The sequence below is a fragment of the Ornithodoros turicata genome, chromosome 3 (assembly GCF_037126465.1).
Source record: "Ornithodoros turicata isolate Travis chromosome 3, ASM3712646v1, whole genome shotgun sequence".
Classification (NCBI taxonomy): domain Eukaryota; kingdom Metazoa; phylum Arthropoda; class Arachnida; order Ixodida; family Argasidae; genus Ornithodoros; species Ornithodoros turicata.
The window spans coordinates 85,732,909-85,753,561 of NC_088203.1; the positions used below are offsets into that span (position 1 = coordinate 85,732,909).

The following is a 20,653-nucleotide window of genomic DNA, read 5'->3' on the forward strand; positions in this document are numbered from 1 at the left end:
GACCCTGTAAGCCTGTCAGACACGTAAGATATAAAGAGACAATATATGTATATTCATATATATTCTATATTCTGTCGATAAGCAGAGGAAATTTCTCGCGTGACTGAAACCGTGTGGCCCGTTTGGCCGAATGCCTTTGGCAGTTGGTTTCGTTTTTGGAACGCATGTCATGGCGCCAGTTTGTATGCTTGGTTACAGTTGCGTTCAGAATCCACGTACCGTTTTCTGAGCACAAAGAGCACGAACTGCCTAGGGATGGAGAAAATCCATGAAGCAGACATGCGTCCTTGGATCACAGAGAAGATAAATATTCGTGACTTTAAGCAAAACTGGATAGAGGTGACAAAACAAGACGACGAACAGGATGAGGGGCCTCTGCAAGAAGCTATCACACGTTTGATGAATATTCCGGAGTCGGTAGTCCAGAGTCTCGAGGAGGACTGCGGGTAATTAGGTTCACGTGCTTCAACGGGAGAGGATTATTTAGCTAATTAGTTGTTCATTCCATGTAGACCGCGAACTTTATGCTGCGGGGAAGAAATCGTGGACATGACAGACATACCCGATAATGTTGACTTAATGACGCTCAGGTAACTATACGTAGTTTACACATATATCTGCAAGGGTGTTGAAACGTGTTTCGTTCTGTAGGCTGCAGAAACAAGACCTGGGAAAGCGAGCCGAAAACGAGATGTATCGAACAAAAATTTCCAGGGGGTTCAGAAGAAATAACTGCTCCACCAAAGTGGTTCGTTAAAAATCCATTCAAACACTAGGTAATCTGGATTTGTTGTTACCGTTTCCCACATTCTTTCAGAACTTCGTGACCCCAAATGGTAAGGAAACCTTCCCAGATGACGAGAGGATTGAGCTGCCCGAGTTGGCTGTAGTGGTTCAAGTGTTCAAGCCTCTCAATATGCAAACCGGAGTCAGGAAAATCAGGATGGGAAACTGTTTGGCATACAAGGTGATAGTCTTGCAAACTTGTTGCAATTCAAATACGTGTGACAGGATTTCTTAGCACTTGGCGTTCATGCTCAAGTTTTCCAAGCCTTTGTGCACTACTTGTGGCAGTGCGCAGCGCAGATGGTAAAGGCACCAATAATAGCGCAGATGCTGGTGCTGTCAAATTCTGACAAACTTCACAAAGGGGGTTGTTCTTTATGGAATGTTGTCCAACTTGGGAGGTGTTTTTGCGTTCATGTTGTACTTTACTATTAGAAACTTGAAGCATGTCTTCACATGGTGCCTTCACATCTACCGCAGAGGGGAGAAGAGTACCGCTGGAAAAGAGTAAACCACACGTTCACATATTTGGTTTTACGGTGACATAAGCATGGTCTGCTGCTGAGATAACTATGATCGAGGATTGTTCCAAGATATGATGAAATGCCGGTCTTGTCTAGGTCTTGTCTGCTTTGCGGAACAAAAACACCGTAACATGCTGACAGTGAAAGTACTGCCTATAAAATTTGGTTGCAAGTAACAGTGCAAGTTGAATTGAAATATTTTGCATCATAAAGCATTTCCTTGGCTTTGATCTGGAACTGGACTGCTCCACCAGAAATTAACAAACCTACGAAGCTTGAAGTAGTCCAGCCCAGGGAATTCCACTTCCAGATTGAATCTGAAATTGCCATCCTGGGATGCCAGACCTTGACGAGGTTACGCGAAAAAATCACCTGCGTGTCAGATGTCGCAGTGCCTGGGGACTTCAGTGAGGATCCTGACATGGCACAAGTCCCAAAAGCAACGGTGAGAACTCATCACTAAAACAACTATTGCAGGTTGCACAAAAATGTGTTTCACAACAGGAACGCAGCAAGGGTGGAAGAAACTTCGACAAGTGACACATTTGAGGCATTTCTGCATGTGTGTGTGTGGCAGCATGATCGCACGTTTTGAGCTACATTAGCGAGCCAGATGGTGTTCGATGATTAATTAAATAATTGATCGATTAATTAAACATGTGCAGTGATTAAAAATAAGGGTGTAGAAGTATTCGGCTGAATGATGGAACAGTGGGGTGCAGTGAGGTTTTGATTATGTTTCTGATCACGTCACCTCTCGCAGTACACCCTCATTTCTCCTTTAGGACCTCTACAAGTCCGGCTTCTTTTTCATTGGAGATACGTTCTACAACGACATGTCTGACCCGTTGTGTCGAGACTATAGCCAGTAAGGGTTTGGTGAATGTCCGGCGTGATGGTCCACCGCCTTTGATTGTTACAGGGTGATTTGCGAATGGGCACAGAACCCAAAGAGAGGGGTGGGACCATTCAAAACAGCGCGCATGGAGGAAACCACAATCTTGGATCTCGAACTCAGACTTGGCTACCCCTACCTCTACGTGCACCAGGGATACTGCGAACACCTCATTGTGTTCATGGATGTGAGGTACGCTTTCACCTGTAGATAGCTTTTAACTACCACACACTCTCACATCCCACTCTCATCTCTCCCATAAACATCTCTCACACACTCACCGTAGTTCTGGCGCTCTATGGCCTTTGTGCCATTAAAACCATAATCTCTCTCGCTTTCACCTTTACTCACTGTAAGGTAAGGTAAGGTAAGGTTTCAATACAATGAGGGAGGTTTTTTTATTGTGTTACAAAGGATACACCCTTGTGTTGTCAGGTTTTGTGCATTTTCCACCATAAAACGCAGCGTTTTAAAGATAGTGTGGGCAGGGTGTCGAACCGAAATGTTTTTTATACCAGGGGGTGGGGGGTCATGAAAAAAATTAAGGTTATTCAATTCCAGTTTGCCTAGAATAGTCAGCCTCTGCTACCTGAAAATCGTTGCTTTTTCAGCCCTCTGATCAAAACTGTCTAAATGATACCTCAAACTAGACACTGCAGAGAGGTACAAATCATACTGGGAAAATTTCCTGGAAATAAAACGAGACCTGGCGAGATTGTGTAGGAAGCTATCTGTAAACGTTGAACGTACATTCAAGGGGTTGACACACTTAGTCTCAAGTTATTTCAAATAAATGCAAAATGCAATTATTTGCATCAATGTGAAACTGCATTCCAAGTTTCATAGCAAAGGGGGTAATAGACGTGAAGGAACCCAGCACTGTGAATACAGGAACTAATGTGGCACTGACATCATGAGAAGCGTCCCCACCAGGGAGGAAGCATGAAAGAGGTCACATTCTTAGTACAACCAATGGGAATGGCCAGAGCTATGGGAAGAGTACAGGTGTTTGAAGGTTTTTACCTTGTCAAGACAGACAGGTAGACAAAAAAATTTATGATGTTATGAACCACACCTAGCAATATGCTTCTTTTTTAAATTCTGTGTTAGCGCCGCGAAGGAAGTTTGGCTGAGTGGCATACAGATGTGGACAGATGGAGAGAGGACAGCAGGGTGCGCGTGATCAAGAAGGGTTCATATGTACTGTTGGGGACACCGTTAGCTAAAATGGCCATTCAGTACTTTGCCGTCCCATATTACCTATGTTGCGCTCGAAAGTGTTGTGCGAATATTGTATTTGGAGGTAGACCATAAATGGTCTTGCAACACCTGGAGATTCGAGATGAGGTAGACCACGTAGTGATGATTTTAGACAGCGGTGCCCCCTAGTACATAGTTTGCCAAGTGAGAACAACTGTTCCATTTTAGGATGATGCATGCAGAAGACAGCAAACACATCCTAGACTACCCCATGATTCTCAAAAGCTTTCCCTTTGGGAAGAGAGTACTCTGCATGATGTGTAGACAGGCTACTGCAAAGTAAGTGTGTGTGACAATTTTGGGATAATTAGTCTCTATAAATTCCCTACTCATTAAGAACATTCTCTTCATGATACAGCGTAAGCATGTTCATTGCAAACTCTGCTCTTACCGCTGCGAGTTTCAACAGTTTCACACCATATTGCAGGTGGGTAACTTACGGAAACGAAAGAGTCACAGACAACCCCTTCTTTTTCTGCGAAGTCTGCTTCCGGTCCTACAACTACACTGCATCTGGCAAGAAAATTGGAGAGTTCAGAGCCCAGCCCTTCCTTGACTGGAATGCAGTGCTATGAAATCACATTCATCGTGCCCGATAGATCAAAGTTTATTTTTCCCAGGAATCAAGCACTATGTTTGTCTTCTTGTTAATAACAAAAAGTGATGATACTAAAAGATGAGGTCCTCTGAGCCAGCATGGGGGGGTTTATGTACAAGACAAAAATCTGCAGCTGCTGCAAGGCCATATTCTGCTTCCGTTCATCGGTCTGCGGCAGAGAGAAAAAAAAGAGTTCATTTCAGTCCTGCGTGCACGGTACATCATCACACGTGTTTGGAACATGTGGATGGAGGCGGTGCTCCATGTGCCATGCATTGTTATGATCACAGGTTGTAGCACAATGATTGAGAGAGTAATTCTGATGCTCGCTGGAGACCCAACTCTCTTCACTGGACAGTGAAATGTCATTAGATTAGCTCCCATTGACAGTTAACTGGCACTCTGTATCAAATCAAAGACTGCTAATTTTTGGGGCAGTTTGATGCTCATTGGTGGCACACAAAAGAAACAAAACTATTTTGGGTGCTTACGTTGCTACAATCACTTTTTTTTATGCTTGTGCTGAATGCATGCTTCCAAAGACCAGCTACCCTGGATCATTAGTCTCATCCTTAGCAATAAAGTCACATTATGGAGAAATCATTTTCCTAATCCTTTGTCTACCCAGTATGCTGAGCTCTGGATAATTCATCTTGTATCTGGGGGCAACAAATCTCGGTTCCAGAACAACAGGCCTCCACATTTACTCCTACATCACATATTTCTCAAGATCCTAGCACCTCTTCAAATGAAAAGCAGGCGTTCTCTGCAGCGATGGTAGTGGGCTGCTCCGCTGTCCGAAGATAGTGACTTTTTGTTTCCACTAGTACAAAACAACAAAATCACTAGTCTTCCAGACAGGGGGGCCCTCAGGTTTGAAGTCTCTCCGCCTGCAAGAGAAAGGAAATAACGAGGGAACCTCACCGCCATAGCCGTCGCCACCACGGCCTCCACCATATCCACCCCTGCCACCTCTGAAAGGACGCTGGAAAGTTCTGCAACAGAGTCATATGCCATGAGTTACCAGCGAAGATTGGCACTTTCGGAGAGTGTCTTATACTTCCGTCAGACGGGCACATATACGGCATTGAATTGGGCGCAAGTTAGATACGGCCTTAAGCTCTGGGAAGCTGCCAGACGGTATCTGCGAAGGCATTTTGCCGATCAAGTCTACGAACGTTGTGAAGTCGTTTTTTTTTCTCACTGAGAGTACACGAAAACATTTGGTTCGTATTTTGAAAATACAACAGCAAGCTACATTTGCTTTGAAGTGCCTTGCACTTTTTTTTTAGTGGCGTCAGACTTTTTGGATGCAGACGACACTATGCAATGCCGCATGCAGTGGTTCGAGGGTGAACTGAACGGACGAGATTAAAAAGTCAAGCAAAGTGCAAAAATGCACAAGAAAAATGAAAGAAAAATAAAGAGAAGAAAGGTGACAGAACAGTACGTCCTATTTCGAACGAACTAAACATGCGGAATCCTTATGGCGCTTGGTGACGAGGCTTAGGCAGTCTCGATGGAATGGTGTACAGTAAAACCCGTGGATAACGATATCGCGTATAACGATATCCCTCGTAAAACGATGGTTCATGATTTTACCGTCAAAATATACACTGTTTCTATGGGGAAACGACTCGCGTACAGCGATGGAGACCGTGGTTCCGAGTACTCGTATAACGATGTTGGACGCTGTCCCGTGCGGGTAACCTAGCGGCGTCGATGATACGAATCTCACGGGGTAGCGGAAAAAATTCGTAACATCCGAAATTCGTATTAAAAGAATTAAATCAAAATAAAAATTGCGGCAAGAAAATAGACAGCGAATTTTCCAATACTGTCAGTGAAAGAGGCCGATGGTAACGCGTTTGTGTCTCGGTATTTGGTCAATGCTGCTCAAATGCGCGCGATGACTCTAAAGGCCCAGCACGTGCTTTCCTCCCGCGCGTCGCGCGACAGTGTTCTAAAGCGAGCTTCTCCTAAAGCGCGCAGGCGTTAGGTGAAGCCGACTTGCGGAATGGTGACATGTAATCCTGATATGTTCCCTGGTTCCCTCCACGAGTTCTGATCACTGTTCTCACAAGCCAGTGCGATGTCACACAGCTTCGCGTTTTTTTAGCATCTGTTTTATTTTTCTGTTATTACACGCGGGGTGGCGCGCGACTTTTCGGGCGCTATTTAGGTCAACCCTTGTCTAACGATGTACCCCGTATAACGATGGAATTCGCGATTACCGTCAATATCGCTGTACGCGGGTTTCACTGTATACTGTCTTGCAGGAACGCCATCGCCTTTCTATCTCAGCTTTGTCGCAAAGGCCGTATTGCTCACCGTCTGGTAAGGAGTTAATGACAGTATGCACTTACGGCCGTAAGTGCGCCCGTCTGATGGTGTATTAGAGTCAGTGCAGTGTTCTCTTGTGTATCAAATAGCGTATTTCATTTTAAAAGAGACTAAGAAAAATGCCCACCTCTGTCCACCCCAGGATCCACCACCTGAGCCTCCAAATCCCCCTCTTCCTCCCCAGGAACGCTTGGCTCCTGCATCTGGGGGCCGGGGTGGCATACCGAACGCTCCTCCTTCCACTGGATCATCCCGCCAGAATGGCATTGCACTGTACGGAGAGTAACTTCCTATCAGTGCCTGCCAAGTTTCCTACCAATCTACAATTGTCCACATCCTTTCCACAAGAGAACATAGTCACGTAGTGGATAAGGCCATTAAACGTAGGAGGACACACACAAAATAGGCCCAGCACCACCATATGTTGCATACTTCAATTGAATGCCTTGTTGCTGACAATCTGTGCACTGCATTTCACATCTTCCAACACAGACGTTTTACCCAGAGTTTATGAACATCAAAACCTACCCAAATATAACATTTAGATGCACTCTATAACCAGAATACAGGTCAATAGGGGCACAGAGAAATTATGGGTAGGACTACTCTTGGACTATGGGACTGCTCTTGTTGCCGAAACAAACCTCACAGAACCCCAAAGCTAGACTGAGTCTAGTATCTGCCAGTTCCAGCCACTGGGGGTACACCATGGTTCAGATTACCAGAAGGAACTAGTGTGTGACCACCTCGGACAAGCAAGATTAATGATGGCAATTTTGGATTGTTCACCAAAGGCAATGATGCACTGTGAAAGTATGATGATGGACAGGCGCTTGGGGAACACGGAACGGTGTTGTTTGGAGTCCCCGGATTAACTCTCATCGCATGAAAAGAAGCACCAAGGTGACCCCCCCGATTTGTTTCCTTCTGTTTTTCAGTGCGTAGTGTTCTCAAATGAATAAAACGAGTTCCTGATAAAGAACAATGAGTGCAGGTGACCTACAAAGCAAGCGCAGGGGCTCTGTTTCGCACATCTAAAAAAAAATCAATTTGAAAAAAGCGCATTCCAGAAAGCACACACAGAAGCACAGGGGCCCGAAGTGATGCATTTAACGATTGTTATGGGATAACGAAAAGTTGAACATTGGGCCCTCGTGTGAGTTGCGAAGAAAAACAAAGAAACAAGGCACAGTGACGCCACGCCACGCAATAATCGTGTCTGCTGTCTGCGGCTGCTTTCTCAGTTTCTTTTTCTTCTTCTAAATTCGATTGCACAGCTGTAACACACTGCAGAGCAAAAATATTTTGCATGGTGGCTCCTGGTCATTAAATGTCACTTCATTGCTCCTTTAACATCATTCTTAAATCCTCCATGGGCATTTACTGGCCCATCCATCTGAAGTGTGTTCAGCACTGTGCACTTTTTAACAGCAAAGAGGGCGTTGAAAGAACGCTTTTGCTTTATGGGCCATATCTGACACCACTTACCCGCCGCCACCTCCTCCTCCTCCTCCGCCGCCGCGTCTCTCACTCGTACCTCCCTCCGCGTAACCTCCGTACTCTTGCGCAAACTCGGGATCGTAGTTGTGAGGGTCGTAGGGCTTGTTGAGACCCTTGATGGGAGCTTCGCTGACGATCTCGCAGACCTGTCTCACACAGTCCACCACGACCTGGGGTCCCCCGGATATCTTGACAACACGCTCAGTGGAGGCCGGGCAGCAGCTGCCGTGCACCTTGATATTGGCTCCGGTTTTCTCTCGGAGTTCCTTGATGCGGTAGCCGGCTCGACCAATGACACACCCCGCATGGCTCTGGTGCAGCAGCAGGCGCATCTCGCTTTCCGAAGCCTGCCCGCTAGCGCCACCAGAGTGCTGCGACGAAAACTAAACCAAACGTCACGACCGCACAAAGCAAACTGCATGCATTGAAACTGGGTCGACAGATATTTGTTTGGACACAATGGTGCAACTGTCCGTGGGCAGTCAGACAATCGGTATGTTTTACAGTGTTGCTTGCAGAGTGCAGTGTTTGCAAAACTGGCAAAAGTGTACTGTCTATAATGCAGGCCCTAATAGTGTGGAATTTTACGACATAGAATAGTTCAGCAGATTCCCTCACGATGGCCATCACGGACATCATTCACTGTCACGTCACATTGTGGAGAATGATGTGAATGGTGGTCTGTGACGTAATGCGATGCTGAAATCAAACGGTCATTCGACAAATGGATTACGATATTAAAAGCGGTAAAAACTTCCAGTGCAGGGGAAAACATAAAAGACAGGATGACACAAGACACTGGCCAGGTGCATCTAGTGCATTGTGTCGTCCTGTCTTTTATGTTTTCCCTGCACTGGGGTTTTTCTACCGCTCTTAATATTATATCCATTTGTAAAAATGACCATTTGACGTTAGCTTCAAGTGCCTTGCGTCGTCCTGTCTTTTATGTTTTTACAGCCAGCCTTTTTTAAATACCGTATTTGATTAGTGAGTAAGGTCCACCATGATGCGATGTTGGATGAATTCCTCAGAAAGTGTTGACCTACCTATGCCTCACGACTTCGCATATTTTATCATTCTAGTCCACTTGCAAGAAAACACATTTCGTGGTTTTGCTGCGCTGCTGAAAAGCAGTTCATAGCAGGCATTTTTTTTTCTGTTCTTTTTTTATGACATAACAGTAGTGGCAACTGTTTCCTACTTTTTGCTTTATTTCCTCCATGCGAGAGAAAGGGAACAAACAGTGCTGTAACATGACAGTCTACCTGTGCTGAAGCATCCTAATTTCTCACAGAATTATGACCATTACGTCCGCACCCGACGGAAGCAGTTGCCCAAGTTTTGCAAACAGTGCACTCTTTCAAGATGTGGCCGCGCCAACTCACCTCGTCTAGCTTGGGGATGATGCTGAGCAGAATTTCACCCAGGGTGTCCAAATCGGCAACGATTGACAGGATCCTGTGGCGCACGCAAAAGTAATGTCAGTGGGGGGGCACCACGCAGCTGGCTACGAGTTTGCGAGAGTGGGTGCTGCAAAGCCTTATTTAACTTCATATGATATTCATATTTATATATATATATATATATGCAAATATAGTGTTTAGAAAATAAGTGTGGGAGGATTCCTACCGTTCAGGGCCGGGACAGTCTGGCACAGAGATACTTGCTTTGAACTGGGGGACGGACGGGGGTTTCGGCCATTTGATTTTGCAAGGGGGTCGGAGGGGAAACCACCGATCAGGGCATGGAAGAGGGCGAAAGAGAAACGCTGTGGGGCTCACGCGCATTCCAAACATACCCCTTAGGGGGACTAAGGCATCTCCCGAGATACTAGGAAGGACTGTGGAAACAGACCAAAAACCTGGTTTCCACCATCCTTGCTTTAGAGGTCTCCTCGGTGCTTACACAACCCAAAGAGTCAACTAGCTCAGTCCGCAATGCGCCAGAACATGGATGCCGCTCACGGACACTCATGACACTACGGACACTGCTGTAAGGCACCGATCAAGCCGCTACACCACTGGAGCTGCGCGAATATTTGCATTTTTCCAACACCGAAGCAAATAATCGTGTATTAAATTCAAATTCCAAATTGAACGTGAAACTCTTCAGTCAAATTTGTCAAACTGAAGGCATGTATCTTCAAGTTCCATAGCTGCACGTGTAAGCCCGAAAACGCAAAGTGAATGCTGCTACATGCGAAGATCTGTTTGCCTTATGTCACATATGTATACAATTCGCTTATATAGCTATTCACTTCGTTTGCGGTCCAGTTATGTAACTATTTGATTCAGTCGTGTCCATTTGCTTCGATTTTAAAATGACTATTCGTGCAGCCCTGTGTTACACGCTTGTTGTGTGTGGGGTGCTTCATGCTTGCCATCAGATGTGCAACCAAAAGAAGGCAGGGAGGGACTTCAGATAATGTGCAAAGTAACAACATACTGCAGCAAGACTGCATCCAGCTTCAAATTTTTGCTGATGTTTGCATATCCAGCGCAATCATTTACGGGTCAGGAGAATGACTGCAGAGAGAAGGAAATAGGCCATGCAATTCTCTTTCGTCTCGTTTTAGTCAATCTCAACCTGTAGGTACGTCAAGCAAATTTTGTTTGCTGCACCACAACACAACTTTCGAGTGCAAATATGTTTTAATAATTCCACTTAAATTTTTGTTTCTTCTCGCTTTTGATTATGATCATTGTGATTATCCCTGGTCCTATGCAAACACACGGCATACGGCACGGACACTTGATCGGTAGCTTACAATGAGAACAGTGTGAGTGTGAGGTTTAAAAAGTCATGCTAGCAGATGCAAATGTGAGCCTCATATTATTACTTGCCAAACCACAGGCAATATAGGTAGACAAACAAAGCATCATGACAAAGAAAACATACCTCCTTGCGCAGGTTGTTGATATTGGCGCCGCCCTTGCCTATGATAGCCCCCGCATTCTGGAAAATTGCCCAAAAATCAGGCGCAGGGTACACATTCACGGCCACTAAGTTTCACAGATCCAGGATGCTAAAGCTTGCAGCTTTAATTTGCTTTCTTTGTGACCGGCCCAAGATTGCCCGGATCACATTTGATAAAAGCAATATTGCGCATGCTTGTGCTCTAAAGTAGTTCGAATGCTTTACAGTCACCGACTGTGAAGTCTGCAGTTCCAGCCAGGTGTTAAATCTCGTTAGAAACTTTCGCACGCCCCTTAAATTATTCGGTCCGCGAAAATTAGAGGCTCGCTAACACCAATGGCCTTATGGCTCGGACGCAAATTACATTTTCGCCAGCCATAAAACCAATGAACCTGCAGTTCTCCTTCTCTCTCTGTGTAAAGCTCAGGAGAAATAAAATTGTGCTACGATAAGAATTCGAAACAGAACGTTACTCTGCCCTTCAGTATCCATTAAACATGACGATTTAAACATTGCCATAAAACTGTTGCGAACGGAAGTGACAAAGCATAAAATTTACCCTGCTCTGCAGGAGAAATCTCACGTCCACCGCTCTTCCTCCACCACGGAACCGCTTGTTGGGTCCCTCATCGTCGACAGATTCTCTCTTCACTCCACCTAAACAACCAACATTCACAACACTTCCAACCAAAAGCTGCATCTTTCGCAGTGAGAAGCCGTAGATGAATACAAATGACCACCCTAATCAACAAGTCTCGCAGCCGAATCCATCCCAACGCCTTGCGAAAGCGGCTGACGGACGGACGGAACGGAAGGGTGACGCTGTGCACCACCCGGCCGTCCGCCCGTTCATTCGTTACGGGGACCGCGAATGAAAACGGCCACCGCCCATTTTCCTTTCCTTTTGTGCTTCCATTAAAATTTCATCATGCCTGGCACTGACATCTCATCTGGCAAGCAATCAATGCGGCTAGCGTCGTCACCACGGCAACGCAACCGTAAACAAACAGGTGGCCCTTGCCGCACGTGCGACGGGAAATCGTTGATCACGAAAGCTTACCTTCTCCGTTGTTTTCCATCATGCAAGACGTCTGGAAAAGACAAAGAGAAACGGATCCCTCAGATCACCCGAAAAAGATGTCTCCTTCCGACGCGCGAAAAGAACGGAGGCGGCGAGAGTACGGAAGGGATAGTACGAGCACTACATGGTGAGGTTGAACAATCACACGAGAAACGATATGATGCAGGCAGCCGAGCAACCCCTCCTCCTCCACCTGTTGTGCGGCGCCAACGGTCCAACCGTGTGTTGTCATGGGAACAGCGACGAAAACAAAACCTCTCTCAAAGCGATTGATCGGCTAGTTTGCATAAAAAACGTCACTGCCATGCAAATCTGACAAATCCACGCACAAGTCAGGAAATTACCCCTTATCTATGAAAAACTTCACAGCACGCATTAATGCTAATATCGCGCTTCTGCGCCCGTCGTCTGCTAGATCTCAAAACATGATCTGCTACGAAGGGAAAGAACAGATGAAACTTCGCCTTGGTCAACTTCGCGAACGCAGCCGCTCAGATATTGTGATGACGTGCCTGCTTCTTACATTTGTATCAATGCAATCACACATTAGACGTAACCGAATGTAAACAGGTTCAAACCAGATAAAAGTTTTTTTTTTGTTGTTTATTTGTCGGTGCATCTTTTGTAAAAACTGCGGATCCGCGAAGATCACCCGTTTTCCCTCACACTCTTGTTCTCCGAAAAGCTTGCCTCGTCGGCTCATAACAAGCCGACGAAGTTGCTAACCATCATTGCAATTGAATGGCAGCAGCATTACCGCCGACAAGGAAGTCCTTGCAGCCGGCTCCACAATCAGTTCCAAAGGAATCACCGCTTGAAGGAGTAGCTTTCCCTGCATCGGTTCAGCGACTACGTTAACAAGCGGCCGCGCTGAAATTCGTTTCCGCGCTGTACAGTAGTTTTGAAGGGCATCACCTCTGTTTTGCCTCGACAACTTTCAATTTTTTTTAATGAATATCTCGTTTTGTAGCCACATCGGCTGGAAGTCCCTGCTACAACACACTCTCTAAGCATGGATCCCGAGACTGGACCAGCGTGAGCTTCCTATCTATTGATGAGTTTTGCTCTCTTTTTTTTTAGTTCTTCCATGACAAATACTGTGGTCTGACCTGGAATAGCTAGGAGACTAGTTTCCTATTTAAAAAAATATAGAAAAGGCTGTTTTTTTCTTTTCATTTTCAAATGGACCCATTCATGAAGATTGCTTTGAGTTTCATTTGGAATTTTCTGGCGCAGACATTCCATTGATGAAGATGAAAAGAAAAGAAAAAAAGGGCGACAGACGCGCTTCTGCACTATTTTGTGTGGTCTCACAGATCTTGTGATTTCCTGCTGTGAGACCGTCACCACAGTGATCTGAAAGACCTAGAGCACATCCTTCTTCATTGCCCGCTCTACCAACCTTTCCTATCCACGCTTTCAGTGTCTCTAAATCAGCTTGACTCTGCCAGCATGTCAAAATTGCTTGGTCCATGGCCAAATCTAGCCAAAAAAAAAAAAAAAAAAAAAAACGCTCGGCCCTAAAAGGACTCCTGAAGTTTTTGGACACTGTAGGACGGGTGTAGCTCGAAATAAAGTGATCGAAATACCCGCTGCAAAATAAACTACTGGAAATAAACTTTATTTGACTATAAAATGCACAGTCACGCGCGGGAAACTGCCAACAGCAAACTTAGGCTAAGCCGGACAGAGAAATGGAAACACCAAACTTGGATTAACCTAATAATAAACCAACCAACGTGGTGCTCCGTCGTGTCTGCCCCGCTAAGCCTAACGGCCGCTAAAATTTGGCTTTCGTTTGCTAAAGCGACTTGGACAGGAGGAGGAGGAGTGTCGTTGGGAGGAACCCGAGAGGTCTGCCTGCCTGATTAGGCGGCATGTTTCTCGGGAAGGGAAAGGTGGTGGAGAGGAGGAGAGTGAAGTGGAAGACCGAGCGAAATCCGCTCGGGGGGAGGATAGCTGCGTCCATGGGCCGACTTCAGGGGAACTGTGCCGGCATACGCCTATTACACATCTGAGGGAAACCCAGGAAAAACCCCAGACGGCACAGCCGGCCCGCGGATTCGAACCGCGGACCTCCCAGTCTCCAAGCGCACGCGTTACCGCTGCGCCACCGGAGCTGGTGCGACTTGGACAGACATCAAAAACCCGTGAATTTGGGTGTAGGGATATCGTGCTTTTAAACGCGGCATATACCATCTTACGAAGCAATCGAGCATCCTCCTTGATTTTCCTTGTTTCGAGAACGGGAATTTCCAGATCGGGGATTTTGCAACCGGGAACATCGAGGTCCAAATCCATTTCACCACATTGCGCTAGCAATGGGGTAGGGCATCGCCCCTGGCAATGAAACTCCACACTCATCTTCATTTAACTAAAGTTGTCGTTTTTGTGGAGTCGTGGCTGTTCCCAGCCGTGGGCTGTGTGTGGTGAGCTAGCGTGTTTCTCATGTGTCGTGTACGATTCAGTCGGTTCAGTTTCGGATGGCAAGGGATATTTTTCGTGGAAGGGACGCCCGAAAACAAAGTTCGGTAAGGTGCCGCTCTTTCCTTTGCACAGGCATCACGATCCATTAGCTGTCAGGAAGGCTGAATTTTTTCTGTCCCGAAACCCCAGGATTTCGGGACATGAACATATGCCGGGATCGGAACCCTAGGAACACATGGTGTCCAACAGCTTCAACTCTATCCACCGCGCGAGATATCGCGACCTCGTGGGGGGAGGAAGGGCCGACAACGAACGAAAAATCGATACACAAACATTCTCCCGCGGTGACTGTCGCCGACGGCGTTCCCAATGTTTTCAATTGCAAACAGATTTGTGCTCACAAAAAAGCTGCCCCGACGCCTTTTGCTGTCCAGCGAGAACCGAAAGTAACAGAGCGTTGCCATCGCGATGCGGCACGTGCCCAGCACGCCCTGTGATTGGACGACGCCAGACACCACCCACAACAGCACGTTTCCAGGGGGACATCAAAAACGATCGCAAATTCGAATAAAAAAATTCAGCTAGCGTGGGATGTATCTCATCTGAGGCACCCCACCCCCAACAGACACACCTGGTGTCGAAAGATGGCATTACTAGGCAAGCAGTAATAAATCGATTGGCTTTACGGCAGTAAGCCGAGGGGGGGAAGCAGCGTGTCACTAATTTCTATATTTTGCTGCACGCCAAGAAAATTAGTTGGCGCCAGAAATACTACGCGCACGACAATAGTCGGCATTCGATCTGCACAGCCTTCCAGCAACATATATGCATTTTGGAACATTGCTTGGAGGGGCATCAAAACCTTCATTCGTGCAAAGGTGTACGTGTCAACTAAATAATTGTTTGCCTGTGATAACTAACGCTAATCTGGCTAATGTTTTCGTGCTTTTGCAGTTGACTTTAAAAACTTTATTGGGTTCCACTTAGAACTCCAACTTGTGTTACTTCATTATCCAAAACCTATCCTCCATAATGCTCACAAACCAAGCATAATGGTTATAATGCACATTGGTTCATCACAAGGAGCAATTTCATGTGTCGTCTACTTTGCCCTTATATTAAAATCTGAAGTCACTCATGACTTAACAGGCCAGATCAGTCACCTACGTCATGACAAGCTTGAAAATAATGGCTAGGAAGCAAGCGAGCTGGTGAAGATGATGCACAATGCAAAACCACGAGACTAGGGAACACGAAAGGACAGACACAAACACGAAGACTTCGTGTTTGTGTCTGTCCTTTCGTGTTCCCTAGTCTCGAGGTTTTACATTATGCATGACAAGCTTGTTGTGTGACAGCTAAATGTCATACCAGTACCTATCATGGAGCTTATCCTCCAGCTAGCCTGGGTCTACGCCATTCTATCTAAAACTGGCTAACTTTGAATCACTTGCATTTGTAAATAATAATAATAATAATGCAGAATTTCGATTGAGTTCGAGGAGGCACAGGAACATGCAGGCACACACTACAAAGTAGACAGGACAGGCTCGCAATTGTGGTAAAAAGCTACTTCTCAACAAGCTAGAGTGATTTTACAACAGCCATAATCTTAAAGTAGGATCGTAATCAATGGATCAGCAATTCCAAACTATGCGGTGGGGCTCCAAAGAAAAAAAAGGTGGGGGAATAAAAATTATCTGAAGAGCGGCAGTGTTTGATCCAGGGTACACAGCGAACCTAATAGTATATATAAAACCTTTGGGGTGTGTGGTGATCATTTCAGGGATGAGCAGTGTGTGTGTGTGTGTCCACTATACGCCGCCTCCACCCGTGATAATTCTCTAGAGAAATTTAAAAAGTGTGCCAAATGCTCGCATCGCAGATATTGCATTACCCCACCCAGAATACACACAAAATGTTTCCAATTAAATCTGGGTACGTTTTAGTACCCTTAACCACGATTCTTGAGGCTATGAGTGTCAGCTGTCCTGCAGATCGGGTGCTGAACCGGTGTTTATCAGTATGTGAACGAGGGAAATTGAAACAGCACCCGCCAACTGCCTGAAACTGGCATACAAACGCATGTTTCGCTCACCGAAGCGAACAAGCTCCTGAGTGCCACACAAAATATTCGACCAAGCAATTTTGAATTGTGCAAGCTTGATGCAATTTGTGACCGAGTTTTGCAACAACGCCAAATGCAAGACCTGTTAAAACGCCAACGAGAAAGAAAGACGAAGTAACCCGGGCAAACATACTTTAGCCCTTCGTGTACGGGAAGACGTGCACAGACGAATATGTACGGCTATACCAACAGGCTTAATTCGAGTGTGCCGGTCACCATCGAACCCATTTACAGATGCGACCCGATGCAGGTAGTATAGTATTCATTCCACAAATGCATACTGAAGATAATACAAAACTATGAACGAACACATAATAACGCTGCCCCTTCAATCTAACGCGTAGCTGATTAAACCTTTCGCCTGTTTCATCAAAAATAGTCGCCATGTTAAGCCTAACTACGATAGAGAGTGGCTTACCTAAAGCAATTTAGCCTCGGTATGTTCCTCAAGTACGCCTTACAGCAGTCGTCCTCTGTCAAAGTCTTCAGTGGTAAACGTGTGGTCTTCCGATTGACACTACCGTCATAAAAAAAATTGCAGCTACAGGATGTAGAACTAATACATAGAACAACGAGCTTGCGCACCAGTCCACGCACCAAGAGAACGAAACGAAGAACGGTAAAAGAACCCACAATCCCTTGCGCGCACCCTCGCACGCACAACGCGGATCGCAGACATCGCTGGGAACGGTGTGGCGCGCTTCGGGCTTCGGTGGTCGATGGATATGACTATAATGAAGCTTCCTCAAAATGAAAAAAAAAGTTCTCAATTTTTGCTAACCTTCCCCCGTACATAGAACTTCTGGGGAGGGCGTAGAATCTGGTGGCAGCGCTGTAGATATATGGGGATAAAGGGTGACCGCTTTTCTATAAAATTGCCTTGGTGTGGCCGGTGCAACAGGTAAAAAGGGGAAAATGCAAAAGACAGAACAACCCCCAAGACCTGAATCCGCCACCTCACAACTTCGTAGATCGCAAAATCCGCTTAAGCGGTCGCGGTGCAGCCGAAGGAACTATACAATTGCTCGACTTTGAGTATGTATTCACCATTAAATGAGATTACTAAAGTATAATGCGAAAATAAAATAAATTATTATTATTACATTCAAAACTGTAGGATTTATTCTCTTTTTCGTTGACCTGCATTGCAAGGTGGCGCACCTCCAATATAGGACTGAAAAAAAAAAAAAAGAAAAAAAATCTATATTTCACAAGTGATGGCCACTATAACTACTTCTACACCAGAGCTGTACGTAACGCGTTACAAGGAACGCGTTACTCGGTAACGCGTTACTGTTTTTGTAACTAAGTAACGACTTAGTTACTTTGCTAACAAATATAGCTAGGAACGTATACTTAGTTACAAAAATTGGTAACGCGTTACTGCAAGTTACTCGTTCCTTTTCTTTTCCTTTTTGCTCACTGTCACCAACCACGGCCGCCAGTTGTGGTTTTTCCCGCGCTCATGGCGGTATTCCACGAGTCTCAAGCATGCGGAAAAATCTCCAGCGAAGAGAAAAGGATACCAGAGAGCAACGCTCAATTCTCATTGCTCTATAGTGTCCACAGTGTTTCAGCACACTCAATGTGTTCCTTCTTTCAAGTATTCACTGAGCTCAGGGCGTCTAGTGCTTTGTCTCTCTGTCCCGTACTCAGGAACTCATGTCAATGATCATGTGAAGGCCTCCTTGTGAATGAACTCCGTTTTTTTCTCCTGAAAATCCCTCTTACGTATCACCGCCTCCAACTCTGTTCTTCGTATGGTGTACATTTAGCCTTGGGCTTTATTTGATGCAAGCCCGAGTCGACAGTATACATGAGACAATACAACGTATACAAGACAACATATGTATAGGCGATATAGATAGGCGATGCTTTCGTATTACTGCTGTCTGGTATGCAAATGTAACGTATAGAAGTAACTTGTTACTTCCAAGTAACGAGAACGCGTTCCTTTTATTTGTGAGTAACGAGTAACGTATTTAGTTACTATTTTTTCGAAGGAACGAGTAACGTATTTAGTTCGTTTTTTGGGGTAACGTGTACAGCTCTGTTCTACACTAGTTTAACTATAACTACTAACTACTTTGTGATTGAGTAGTTTAACTTGTAGTTCAACTACTTTTCAGGAGAGTAGTTAAAACTACTTTTTAACTACTGCAATGTAGTTTAACTACATCTATAACTACTTAACGTTGTCCACCAACATGTTCTTGGACAGCTAAATCTGAATCACAAGCAATGATAAACTTTGGCTCAAGCCATTGCTACGATCGTCAAATACAAAGCTTGCGGCAGGATTCTTTCTGTGCCTACGCGAAACTAAGTTGCAGAATTATTTCGCAGCAAATGAGGCTTCACTAGACAAGCATTAAAAGTGAAGGTTTAGTACACATGCACGACGCAATTGCTCTGCACCTCCGTTCTCATCAAACAAGTAGCTCAAGGTAAAAGTCGGAAGCACAATCTTGCCGTAAAGCTTGCGGCAAAATCGGAAGTAGTTGGCGCCTTCAGTAACCTAACTACTGTAGTTAACTACTTAAAATAGTAGTTTAACTAGTAGTTGCCACTACATTTCTGCAAGTAGTTGATAACTACTTTTTAACTACAATCAGGTAGTTTAACTCGTAGTTTAACTACATGTAGTTAACTACTGGCCATCACTGTATTTCACAATACAATTTGACAGGCTAGGAAGCACGCGAAATTTACAATTTGTGGGCAACCAAAAGGCTTTTATAGGAAATAATAGCCCCACGTCTACCACACACCTGCATAAAAAAAGAAAAAATCTAGGCATAGAGAAGTCACTAACAGCTGCAATAAAGAGAAGGAAAGGTCTGAAAGAAATAAAAGTAACAACATATAGCAAAAATGAATGCTCGTAGAACTCTTTATTGAAATAGAAAAATATTCCCTTTCTCTTCCGTATGTGATGAATTATGGTAACATACTGGCTGCATACTTGATTATCCAATTTTCTTCCTTCCGTGATCAAAGTTTACAGCGCACACAATATATACGAGTTGCACTGATCCAACGCTCCATCTATGCAAAGGTGCCACATGGCATGGGCAGGGGCGCCTTCTGCTGACCGGAACAGTCTGATGTTGAATAGGGCATTCAGAGAGCTTTAGTCCAATGTCACGTAGTATATCACAATTGACACATTGCTGGAGCAAACAAGTCCTTCCTAGCTTACCTGGGGCATGTCCATGGACTCAAAGGAGAGACATTCCCACTGAATTTTCTGGTAAAAAACAAAAAAAGACAACGCACAGGGTGGAAGTTCTACCACGCCTTATGTTGAACATTCTCACGGGGCCGGAATATCGAGAGTGGTACACTGCACAAGTCGCTCGTGCAGATACCTGGTAGTAATATACTTGATTCTGCTCTTGAGAGGGTGCACACTGTTCCACTGCCAACGGACTCTCAGAAATAAACAGTAGTGTAGACTAGATGCTGAACTGTTCGAACATCAATTACATTTATGTTCCACTGTGAGCGTCTCGCACTTGGAAACATGCCCACAGCTTAGAGACCCCGCCTGCTGCAATGTTTAGCACCTGCGACTATTGAACATCAGTGTAGTGCTCAGTAATAGCCTAGATATTTTAAGAAAACGTTTCAAGTGTATACAAGTTAAATAGAGGACTTAACGTGACAGTTTTAAATAGTGGTGTCACTAGGGTATGTGTCACCCCCACCCCTATAATGGATCCCCTGATGCAATACATAACAATATCGTACCACAGGCAGTAAAAAAAAAATCAACGTCCTCGCAAAGGGCTCTTCGTGCCACCGCAGAGAGAGAGAGCTTCTGGTGCAGCATGCCACCCACTTCCGTCGCGTCACCCGGTATGGACCGCACCCTGGGAAGCCCCCTATAGGGACGTTCCTAATAGTCTTGTTGGATAATCTGTGGTTTTACATGTCACAACTATGACTGCATTCAATGTCACAATGGTTAATTCTACCCACCTTATGCTTCCCTAATACAGTGGTCCCCAAAGTGTGGTCTGCTGACTCCTGGGTGTCCCCGAGATTATTCGTGCGGCCGAAACAATCGAAGACAGCCCGAAGACAGTCTTGGCGAGTGCTGGTCTCCGAGTGGGACGCGCGAATCTAAATCGAAATATCTAATATACTGTCAAATCAAAATATACTACCTTCACGTCTTCTGCATGGTGTT

General features: G+C 45.3%; 2 protein-coding genes across 3 annotated transcripts; one reads left to right on the top strand and one right to left on the bottom strand.

The window, feature by feature from the left end:
• Positions 1-25: 25 nt before the first annotated feature.
• LOC135388742 (snRNA-activating protein complex subunit 3-like) lies at positions 26-4,663 on the top strand. Its single transcript, XM_064618507.1, has 9 exons — positions 26-446; positions 513-590; positions 652-748; positions 818-967; positions 1,621-1,755; positions 2,096-2,178; positions 2,233-2,397; positions 3,634-3,744; positions 3,893-4,663. Exons 1-9 carry the CDS (start codon positions 256-258, stop codon positions 4,038-4,040), a joined length of 1,158 nt encoding a protein of 385 aa, XP_064474577.1. The 5' UTR covers positions 26-255; the 3' UTR covers positions 4,041-4,663.
• On the bottom strand, positions 4,057-17,088 carry LOC135388743 (heterogeneous nuclear ribonucleoprotein K-like). Of its 2 annotated transcripts, none has more exons than XM_064618509.1 (10): positions 16,877-17,088; positions 11,883-11,913; positions 11,382-11,479; positions 10,805-10,861; positions 9,536-9,579; positions 9,292-9,364; positions 7,895-8,277; positions 6,534-6,677; positions 4,988-5,058; positions 4,057-4,232 (listed from the first exon to the last, which is right to left on the bottom strand). In XM_064618509.1, exons 2-10 carry the CDS (start codon positions 11,902-11,904, stop codon positions 4,225-4,227), a joined length of 900 nt encoding a protein of 299 aa, XP_064474579.1. In that variant the 5' UTR covers positions 11,905-11,913; positions 16,877-17,088; the 3' UTR covers positions 4,057-4,224. The 2 variants fall into 2 exon arrangements, with proteins under 2 accessions (XP_064474579.1, XP_064474578.1); XM_064618508.1 differs by having other exon boundaries at positions 7,895-8,289.
• Positions 17,089-20,653: the final 3,565 nt, after the last annotated feature.

Coding starts and splice junctions, on each gene's coding strand:
- LOC135388742 (XM_064618507.1), top strand. CDS start 256: ATGGAGAAAATCCATGAAGCAGACATGCGTCCTTGGATCACAGAGAAG. Junction 447..512: donor AGTCTCGAGGAGGACTGCGG/GTAATTAGGTTC, acceptor CATTCCATGTAG/ACCGCGAACTTTATGCTGCG. Junction 749..817: donor ATAACTGCTCCACCAAAGTG/GTTCGTTAAAAA, acceptor ACATTCTTTCAG/AACTTCGTGACCCCAAATGG.
- LOC135388743 (XM_064618508.1), bottom strand. CDS start 11,904: ATGATGGAAAACAACGGAGAAG. Junction 8,290..9,291: donor TCATCCCCAAGCTAGACGAG/GTGAGTTGGCGC, acceptor CGTTTGGTTTAG/TTTTCGTCGCAGCACTCTGG. Junction 5,059..6,533: donor GGATCCTGGGGTGGACAGAG/GTGGGCATTTTT, acceptor ACTCTGTTGCAG/AACTTTCCAGCGTCCTTTCA.